The sequence below is a fragment of the Sorex fumeus genome, unplaced genomic scaffold (assembly GCF_029834395.1).
Source record: "Sorex fumeus unplaced genomic scaffold, SorFum_2.1 ptg000061l, whole genome shotgun sequence".
Taxonomy (NCBI): Eukaryota; Metazoa; Chordata; class Mammalia; order Eulipotyphla; family Soricidae; genus Sorex; species Sorex fumeus.
This window is the reverse complement of record NW_026606118.1, coordinates 33,200,510-33,211,491: the sequence shown is the minus strand read 5'-3', so window position 1 is coordinate 33,211,491 and position 10,982 is coordinate 33,200,510. Positions and strand designations below refer to the sequence as shown.

Here is a 10,982-nt window from a genome sequence, read left to right as displayed (position 1 = left end):
TTTAATCCACGTTAGATGTACAACTTAAATTATATCTTCTTGAGACATATTTATCTTTATTATCATAAGTATTTGATTTCACTGACTAATTTACACAGAGAAATGATGTAATCAAAAAATTTCATTTTGATACATAAACACAACAAAGATTTATTAGCATTATATTATGTATTTATTAACCACTGGTATTTCTTTCTTTGAGAAGTTACCTGTTCATAACCTGTAACAATTGTCTCTTCTTTTTTATAAAATCTTATTATATTTTAACATATTAAGTGACTTTCATCATAAAAACATCATTTTGAACATCATGATAGTCACATTAGTCCATATTTCATTTCCAAACTACCAATTTTACTTCCAAGTGCAATTTTTCATCCTTAACATGGTCATTTTTTTTATCAGAATAAAAATAACATTCAAGACCTTGAGATCCAAGAGATGGCTCAGAGGTTGGAGCAGGTAAGTTGCAGGTACACTTTAGCTTGATCTCTGGGATCACAAGCTCTGCTCCGAGCATCACCAGGAAGAGCACTTCGACATCAGAGGTCCAAGGATCAAACACCAAGGATCAAACATCAATGCCAAGAGTAGAACGAAGTGCTGCTTCACCAAATTCTCCCCTCCACTCATCCTACCACTTAGAAGTACTTTTTTTAAAAAAGCATAGTGAATATAACAATCCAAGTAGATTTTTAGTCATGATCTTCCACAAAGCAATATTTTCTTATGATTATTTTATCAGAAAAATATATACCATTTGTGTATATTGTACAAGGCAATATTTTTTCAAAGAACTATATATTACATCATCCTTTCTTGAAAAAAATCAATGTTTTCCTAATGATTTACAATGAACTATTATTTTTGTCACTGACAATGTACACAGTGTGTAGAGGCTGCAAGAAAACTAAAAACAGGAAATTGCCCTCGATCATGGTTTTCAGGAATTAAATTAAGGTAAAACTTTATTTTATGTCATGAGAAAAATAATCAAACAGAAAGACAATAAATATACTGCAAATTGTAGCAATTTTTCAAAATCACTCTAAAGTTACCAAGGTTTCCCAAAATATAAAATATGAATTCATTCATGAATATAAAATGACTGATGTATATGTGTCAAGGATGTCTCAGAAGTTCCAGAAAATGGGGTCTCTAAGAAACTCAAATGAGAGCAAATAAAACTGCATTTAAAGAAAAAAGAACGCAGATTTTAACAGGAGTATCAAGCCAAAGACCCTTTGAAGTGGCAGAAAGTATATCCTAAAATGGAGGTCAGGAAAAAGAAAATGAACAAAGACTAACAAAACAGGAAAAATGAACATACCCAAGGAAACAAATACAAAACATACGTGTGTCAACCATGTTTAAGTGACTTTATTATCACTCATCAAGAAAGTAAAGCATCAAGGTTATGCTACTGAAAAGAAGTACTTTGTCTTCTCCCCAAGAAACAGAACACTTGATTACCAAAGTTAATGAAAACTTTACATTAGTTTAATAAAACTATCATTTGAAATATAGGTCTATTTTGAAAATAAATTCATGGTTGATGAGCTATCTTTGAATACTTTTCCAGTAATAATGATTTTCATTGCCCTCCTAAACCAAGGGTAAAAGAAAGCATAGATCAAAGGATTTAGAGCAGAGTTGTAATAAGCCAACCAGCAAAGTATCTCATAAACATATGAAGGTGTTATAAAGCCCAGAAAACAATCAATGAATGAGTCAATTATATAAGGTAACCAAGAAACCAAAAATGCTATCACTGTGATTCCGAGAGTTTTGGCAGCTTTGCTTTCTCTCTTAGTCACCTTGGCTTTGTTAGACCCTGACAAAGCATCTGCTTTGCTACTAATGCTGTCTATCATTTTAGCCTGTTTTCTAGCCACAAGAAAAATATTACTGTATAATATCATCATAACAAGGGCAGGTATGAAAAATAGTAAAAAATCAACTGAAATGAATAGCTGATTTATAAGTGGATGACAACCTCCTACACAGTTGAGAGCATTAACTAATTCCTCCAGTCCATCGTCATAGGCGCCTGAGTAGAACACAGTTCCACTGTACACTAGGGGCAGGATCCAGGAGATGCTGATGCATATCCCTGACACATTCACAGTGAACTTGGTGGGATACACAAGAGGGTCAGTGACAGCAATGTACCTGTCGATGGAGATAAAGCACAAGTGGAAGAGAGAAGTAAAACAAAATGCCGCATCACAGCAAGTATGGAAAGTACAGAAACTCGGTCCAAAGTACCAGCAGCTCTCCACAGACCTGACCATGCTGAAGGGCATCACAGTCACACCCACCAGGAAGTCAGCACAGGCCAGAGACGAAATGAGGAAATTGGTTGGAGAGTGCAGCTGCTTGAAATGAAGGATGGAAATAGTAACCAGAAGGTTTCCGAACACTGCCAGCACAGCCCCTAAGCCGAACACTGCATACAGGATCACCCTGGATCCTGGTGAGTAGGAAATTTTCACACAGGATCCGTTCACGTTCTCATAGCAGAGCTGCAGGGCTGCGGGGGAGGATGAGTTGCTGTTCATGCTGCTGCTGTAAACAGTCTCTAAATATTCAGAGAAGATCTGTCATTTGTCAAGCACATGAAATAAAGCACATCATACATCTTGAAAGTAGAGAGTTAAGATCTTTTAGAAGGGAATAATGATAGAGCTGCCAATTTCATCCTCATAACCTAACACCGGTAAACTTTAATTTTAATCTTGAACATATAGAGTAATAACATGTTAGATCATACTTGTAATTAATCTCACCCTACAGTATCAGTATTTTATCATTCTTTAGAATATTACTGAATAGAATTTTCTCACCTCAAAAAGAATTTAAATACAAGCATACCTCTTGCTTCATATAAATTTACATTCTAACTGGCTTAAACAAAATGCTTACTGTTTCCCCAAAATATTTATTACCTTTGATATATCAAATATCCTGTGTCCTGATCGTGGTATTTGGATATTGCTCTGTGAAATTGAGTGAGATTGTATGATCAGTACTTATTAACTACCTTTTGTACCACTGCAATGGCTCACCCCCACCCCATGCACTGACTAAGAGGTTAATGAGGAAAACCCAAAGGACACACAGTCAAATCCCATATACAAAATCATCAAATGTGCAGTCCCTCTGGTGTAAGTTGTGAATAGCAAGAAGAAACTTATATGTAATAATCTCCACTTAAACTTTATTGTTTCATGTAATATAGTTTCAATGCTGAATGGTAAACACAACATTCTTGAAAAGAAAAATGAGATAGCACTTCATACATTAAAAAAAAAAAATCACCAGAATGTAAGATAACATTGTTTGTCCTTCCTGCATAGCCTCAGGTCGTTTAGGTTTATTGGGTTGCTCCAATCACAGTACTCCCATTCCTCTGTGTTTATTTGTAACTTCTTTCTTTGTGCTCTGTTGACTTGTAAGTATTGCTTTTCTCTTCTCCCTAAATCCTTCGCATAGTTTATTCAGAGCAATGTCCTTTGTGAATGGACACAAGAAGACAGTATATGCTATTTGCTTGTAATGTGACTCTCAGTGATATTTTCCTCCTGGGCATCTGTTCTCGCCACCCAAACCTCAGCTGCCCTTACTTCCCAGTGCTCCTCAAAGCAGGGTCCCAACGAGGGACTGGATGGAACCAGGGCAAGTGGTAAGCTATGTGCTACCCTGGCACCGAGATGGACCTGGCCAAAGCACCATAATGCTTAACTATAAGTTAAGAGCTTGGTCATGGACAAATGCTGTCATGATCCAAAAAGGTAATAACTAGATTTGAACCCTGCTAGGGTTAGAAATGATTAATCTGGCCTGAGCACTGTTGTCTGAGTCTGTGGCAAGATGTTTCCAGAAGAGCTGCGCTACAAGCCTCAAAGTTATCTCTTACTATGTCCATACAAAAATAACTAGTATTAAGATGTTGATAGAGTTACTGGATTGAGGAAAGGAGAAAAACACCTTAGGAGGTATTTTGCCCTTGGGCAGTCAGGAAGGGCTTTGGAATACCTCTTAGGTGGTGTTCCCTCTGAACTTGGTGGGACCTCAGGAAGGGCTTTCTTATGTTGATTTATTTGGCTACCAGCCTGGGTGCAGTCTCAGCCCAAAGTGCTGGGGGAATTGGAGTGACAAGAGAGCTGGAGAGAGGGAAAGAGCTGGAGAGAGCTGAGAGAGAGAGCAGGGCAGCAAGATGGACCATGGAGAGGCTAGTAAGGAGGACACAGAGAGAAGAATGTAGAAGAATACAGGAGCAAGCACATGGAGACAGAGAGCCCAGACTGTGAAATGGAGCACAGAGAGATGAGCAGGAGAGACAGAAGGAGACGGAATGAAGGTAGTGTGAGACTAGAATGGGAGGCTCAGAGAGACTGGGGCAGATGTGTGGGGAGAATGGAATAAACGACATTTAATCAATCAACCAGCTTGGCCCTCATTTCATCCACCATCTGCCCCATGGCCCGGGCCACCTTGGCTGGGGGAGCAGCCCTGGCCCCCCAAATCTGGGTGGCGAGGGGGAGGGCCAATGGGCCTCTTCCCAGCCACCCCTCGAGATTTTATACACCGGAAAAAAATGTTTACAAATCAACCCTGTCATGAAAAGAGAGATGTATCATGAAAGGAGTTGAAAGGAGTCTGTCATAACAATGGAATTTTGTGATATTAAAAACCCACACCACAGCTCATGAACCTCTACTTTATGCTCTACCTTTCCAGGTGAAATTAATCTCTGACTGAGATCTCTGGCTCGCCTGAGAATGGGAGACAGAGTCCTTCTTTCTGACTAAGTGCCAGCAGTCTCCACAGCAAATTCTATGATATTGAGGGGCCTACACGACAGCTTCTCAGAAAATTACACACAGCTGACAGTTATATTTCTTCTAATTCAGTGAAGGTGAGCAGAGAAGTAAATAAGCAAGCTCAGCATGTAGTCTCAGAATATTCCAGGATGTCTAACTACAAAGCCTCTCCAGAGGATAGCAGAAACATGAGAGAACCAATGGGGAAAACAAGTAGAAGCCCACCAAGTTCAGTGAGCAAAATCAGTAACACGGAGGGCACAAAATACATCAAGGAGCTCTATGAATCCTCAGAAAATAACTCCAGTGACACCATGGTGAGTTCAATGAAAACGATGGAACAAGTAGTCAGCACATTACAAGGAACTCTGAGAGCAGAAATAAATGAAGTTTGGGGGGGGGGGTGGCTGGAGCCATAGCACAGCAGGTAGGGCATTTGCCTTGCACACAGCCGATCGGGGTTCAATTCCCAGCATCCCATATGTTCCCCCGAGCACCACCAGGAGTAATTCCTGAGTGAAGAGCCAGGAGTAACCCCTGTGCTTCGCCAGGTGTGACCCAAAAACCAAAAAAAAAAAAGTAGAAATGAAGAGTTTGGGAGTTGATGTGAAAAAGTCATTAGAAGCTCTGATGACTTATAAGTAGAATTACAGCAGCAGAGGAAAAGATTGAGAAGATCCAAGATGGAGGAAACCACTACAAAGCAACAGACAATGAGAAAAAGACTGAAAAAAAGGGCAGTACACCTAGTGTGAACCATCATGAAAAGAACTCAAGAGGAATAACATAATAATCTTTTGAATACCTGAGCGCAGGTTGACAAATTTGATGAAGAATCAATAGTCAAAGAAACCATGCTTAAGAATTTTTCTGAGTTGTGAAATACAGCTGCCTAACAAAAGCACAATACACCTGAACAGCCCAAGATAAAGAGACTAAACTAAGAACTCCAAGATACATTATGCTCGGAATGACAAAAACCACAAGACAGAGAAAGAATTTTAAAAGCATTAAGATAAGAAAGGAATTTACATACAAAGGAAAGCCCACAATATATGAGATCCTATGAGTCAGAAGAGAATAGAGTGCAAAAACTCAATCAATGGAACAACTCACCAATATTGTATCCAGCTAGATTATCACTCAGATTTGAAAGAGAGATACAGAGCTTTAGAAAAATGCAATAGCTTAGGGAATTCGTAGTCATTTTGCCAGAATAATTAATGGAGCCTTCTTGTTGTTTTCTGCTTGTTTTGTTTTTTAAAATTAAAATACAGTTCATGATTGGGTTTCAGTCAATGCTCCAACACAAATCTCTTTACTGGTGTACATTTCTCACCACCAATGGCCCCAGTTTCTCTCCCTCCTGTTCCCCACCCACAGTCTACCTCTATGGCGGACATGCACCTCTCTCTTTCTCTCTCTCTCTCTCTCTCTCTCTCTCTCTCTGCCTTCTTTCTCTCTTTCCTTTAGGGCTTTATGACTTGCAATACAGTTACTGGAAGGTTATCATGTATATCCTTTTACCTACTTTTCCCACTCAATTTTTCTACAGAATGATCATTTCCAACTATCATTGTCATACAGGTCCTTTCTGGAGTTTCTTTGAAGAATAGGGCAAACTTCTAGCACTTGGCGTTCAATATGGCACTCACTCATGATCCTTTTGTTTGTCCTCTGCTGGATTAAAAAAAATATTTTTCTCCATGCCTTCTAAGGGACTTTATACATTTTTTTCAATTATGAATTAACATCTCATTAACATTGGATAATCTATGTCTAATCAGTTTTTTACATACATAGAGATTTTCATTATCATTATTTGCTTGTTAGTGCAGACAATTAAGCAGTATATATAATATAATATTTTTATATCAGTATATATAATATAATAATTTTTAACAGTTAAATCAATGTTAACCTTTCTTAGGAAAAAAAAAAGTTTATACTTTATAGGTCTATTCATATTTTCTTCTTAAAATTTTCCTAATTCTCTTCACTCCAAACTAAATTTAGAATAAAACATTTGCTTATTTCATGGAAATGCTAAAATAAATTACTGCAGATTTTTTTAAGTTTCACTCATGAAAGGGAAGGCATGAAAATTACTACAATAAAATACAAGTGCAAACAAAATTTAACGCAAAACATTTTAGATGCCAGACTTAAAAACTTATTTATATAAATGAGTACAGGATTTTATTATATTCAGTGTTTTTAAATTTCATATCCACATAGGTAGAAATCCAATAGCACACAACCATCACAAATTGACTTTTACTGATTCATTTTGTCTTAGTCATATTTGCTATTTCTTTTAGATTTTGTAGGAACAAGTGAGGTGAAATAATTTTTTATGAGCAAACTGTGGGGTGGTGTATAATCTCCAGGCAGTTAGGAAGGCCCTCACAGCTCTCCCTCTCACCACCCGGGTCCGGTGGACTCGGGCCACTTCCCCTCCTGGGGCAGCACAGACCATGGATGGAAGAAGGAGGAAATGAGGGCCAAGCTGGTTGGTGACCAGTTGCTGTTTATTCCATTCTCCCCATGTACCTGTTGCAGTCTCACTAAGTTCCCCATTCTAGTCTCACACTACCCCACATTCCTGTCTCCTCCTGTCTCTCCCGCTCATCTCTCCACGCTCCATCTTGTTGCCCTGTTTTTCTCTCCTCTTTCTCCAACCCTCCAGTCTCTCTCCACCTTCCCAGCACTGGGGGTAGACACTACACCCCATCTGTCCAGTAGCACAATCAACAGGAGAAAGCCCTCCCTCCCTTTGCTCACATGTGAAATACCACTTAGGGAGTTTTCCTACTCTGCTTAGTCCAGTAACTTAATTAATATCTTAATTAACACTTAATTCTACATTTTAATATTAGTTATTTTGTAAGGACACAGTAAGAGATACACTGAGCTTGTAGGGTGACTCTCCTGGGAACATCACAGACTCAGACTACAGTGCTCAGGCCAGATTCATCTTTCCTAGCCCTAGCAAGGTCCAAATCTACTTATTAATTTTTGGATCATGACAGAATTTGTCCATGACCATGCTCTTAACTTATATTTAACTATTCTGGCACTTTGGCAAGGCCTGTTTTGATGCCAGGGTAGCACATAGCTCACAGCTTGCCCTGCTTCCATCCAGTCCCTCATCAGGACCCTGTTTTGGGGGTGTTAGAAAGTACCTAGAAACTGAGGCTTAAGTTGAGATAACAGATGTCCAGGAAGTAAATATCATTCAGAGTCAAAGCATAGTATTAACTGCCTTCTTGTGTCCATTCACAAAGACATTGCTCTGAATTAACTGTGCAAAGGATTTAAGGAGAAGAGAAAAACAATATTTACAAGTCAAAAAAACACAAAGAAAGAGGTTACCAATAAACACTGAGGGATGAGAGCACTGTGATGGGAGTAACCCAATAAACCTAATCTCCTTGCAGCAAGACTAAAAGGACAAGCCAATGTTATCCCACAGGGTGGGCGGGAACCTGGTGACATTGGTGGAGGTAAGAGCACACAATTTTTCCTACTTTTAGTGTTTTAACTAACATGGAGAGGTCTTACCTAAAACAAATGTACTTAAAACAAGAGTACCAATGTACTTTCTAGTTTCCACACTTTGATCATACAGTCCCTTAGATATTATTCTGTGATTCTTGGGGAAATTAAAAACATTCTGTTGTTTTCTTTAACTTTGGATTACAATAGTCCCTGATATTTTCACACCCAAGATAATTTTCGTCAATTTTTAACATATATTTATGGTATTTTTTGGGGGGGTGTGGTTACTTACTTCAAGTATACAAATGCTGATAAGCTTTTATTTATAAAATTATCTTCTTCACCATGAAAGTGCCAATATTCTTCTACCACTATCCGCTCTTATGCTGGATTCAGGCTGATGGAGCAGGTTCCTTTCAGATTGTGTTCTAAGGTCATCCTTGGGCAAAAATTCAGCTGAACCAGGAACAGTCATTTATTTATTATCATGCTTAGTACCTTAATGTTTCTGGGTTTCTAATTTTAATACTCTGCTTTTATTGGGGTTTTAGAGCCACAGTGATATCATTATTTAATACATGCAGTGCTACTACATGCCCCCAACACCTGAGTGACAATATCTCTCACACTCTCATTTTTTTTAACTTCTCTAACTGTGCATTCTCAGTTCAATTCTGTGACAATATTTTAGGGCTACCAGAAAATTAAGTAAAAACATCCTTTTGAACACGACAATAGTCACATTATTCCATATTGCATTGTCCATAGAAAATCATAATATCAAGGCCAGCAAAATTATTCTGGAATAGTAGTTCTTCCCAGATTACCGCAAGGAAAACTTTAATAGGAAAGAAGCATGAAAGCTATTTGTAAGTACAGAAGAAAAAAATCGTGGTGATAGTAAGTGAAAGACGCTGAAGGCCCTGAGAACAGAGTGAGGATGGTGCACTAATTTATTTCATTTTTCTAGTATGATGTAGATATTTTCAGTTAATGATTAAGAGTTATAGAATGAACAAACTTAAAATATTTGCTTCCATATCTACCTATTTTCTTAGGCTTAAATGCTAGCAAAAGAATCACAGAATCATCTTAAATATGTGCTTAAAAGCTTTATAAACATATTTTTAATCCACGTTAGATGTACAACTTAAATTATATCTTCTTGAGACATATTTATCTTTATTATCATAAGTATTTGATTTCACTGACTAATTTACACAGAGAAATGATGTAATCAAAAAATTTCATTTTGATACATAAACACAACAAAGATTTATTAGCATTATATTATGTATTTATTAACCACTGGTATTTCTTTCTTTGAGAAGTTACCTGTTCATAACCTGTAACAATTGTCTCTTCTTTTTTATAAAATCTTATTATATTTTAACATATTAAGTGACTTTCATCATAAAAACATCATTTTGAACATCATGATAGTCACATTAGTCCATATTTCATTTCCAAACTACCAATTTTACTTCCAAGTGCAATTTTTCATCCTTAACATGGTCATTTTTTTTATCAGAATAAAAATAACATTCAAGACCTTGAGATCCAAGAGATGGCTCAGAGGTTGGAGCAGGTAAGTTGCAGGTACACTTTAGCTTGATCTCTGGGATCACAAGCTCTGCTCCGAGCATCACCAGGAAGAGCACTTCGACATCAGAGGTCCAAGGATCAAACACCAAGGATCAAACATCAATGCCAAGAGTAGAACGAAGTGCTGCTTCACCAAATTCTCCCCTCCACTCATCCTACCACTTAGAAGTACTTTTTTTAAAAAAGCATAGTGAATATAACAATCCAAGTAGATTTTTAGTCATGATCTTCCACAAAGCAATATTTTCTTATGATTATTTTATCAGAAAAATATATACCATTTGTGTATATTGTACAAGGCAATATTTTTTCAAAGAACTATATATTACATCATCCTTTCTTGAAAAAAATCAATGTTTTCCTAATGATTTACAATGAACTATTATTTTTGTCACTGACAATGTACACAGTGTGTAGAGGCTGCAAGAAAACTAAAAACAGGAAATTGCCCTCGATCATGGTTTTCAGGAATTAAATTAAGGTAAAACTTTATTTTATGTCATGAGAAAAATAATCAAACAGAAAGACAATAAATATACTGCAAATTGTAGCAATTTTTCAAAATCACTCTAAAGTTACCAAGGTTTCCCAAAATATAAAATATGAATTCATTCATGAATATAAAATGACTGATGTATATGTGTCAAGGATGTCTCAGAAGTTCCAGAAAATGGGGTCTCTAAGAAACTCAAATGAGAGCAAATAAAACTGCATTTAAAGAAAAAAGAACGCAGATTTTAACAGGAGTATCAAGCCAAAGACCCTTTGAAGTGGCAGAAAGTATATCCTAAAATGGAGGTCAGGAAAAAGAAAATGAACAAAGACTAACAAAACAGGAAAAATGAACATACCCAAGGAAACAAATACAAAACATACGTGTGTCAACCATGTTTAAGTGACTTTATTATCACTCATCAAGAAAGTAAAGCATCAAGGTTATGCTACTGAAAAGAAGTACTTTGTCTTCTCCCCAAGAAACAGAACACTTGATTACCAAAGTTAATGAAAACTTTACATTAGTTTAATAAAACTATCATTTGAAATATAGGT

At 37.0% G+C, this 10,982-nt stretch overlaps 1 protein-coding gene across 1 annotated transcript; it reads right to left on the bottom strand.

The window, feature by feature from the left end:
* Positions 1-1,529: 1,529 nt before the first annotated feature.
* LOC130034665 (trace amine-associated receptor 6-like) lies at positions 1,530-2,561 on the bottom strand. Its single transcript, XM_056126300.1, has one exon. The coding sequence runs from the start codon at positions 2,559-2,561 to the stop codon at positions 1,530-1,532; it is 1,032 nt and encodes a 343-aa protein (XP_055982275.1).
* Positions 2,562-10,982: the final 8,421 nt, after the last annotated feature.

Coding starts and splice junctions, on each gene's coding strand:
- LOC130034665 (XM_056126300.1), bottom strand. CDS start 2,561: ATGAACAGCAACTCATCCTCCCCCGCAGCCCTGCAGCTCTGCTATGAG.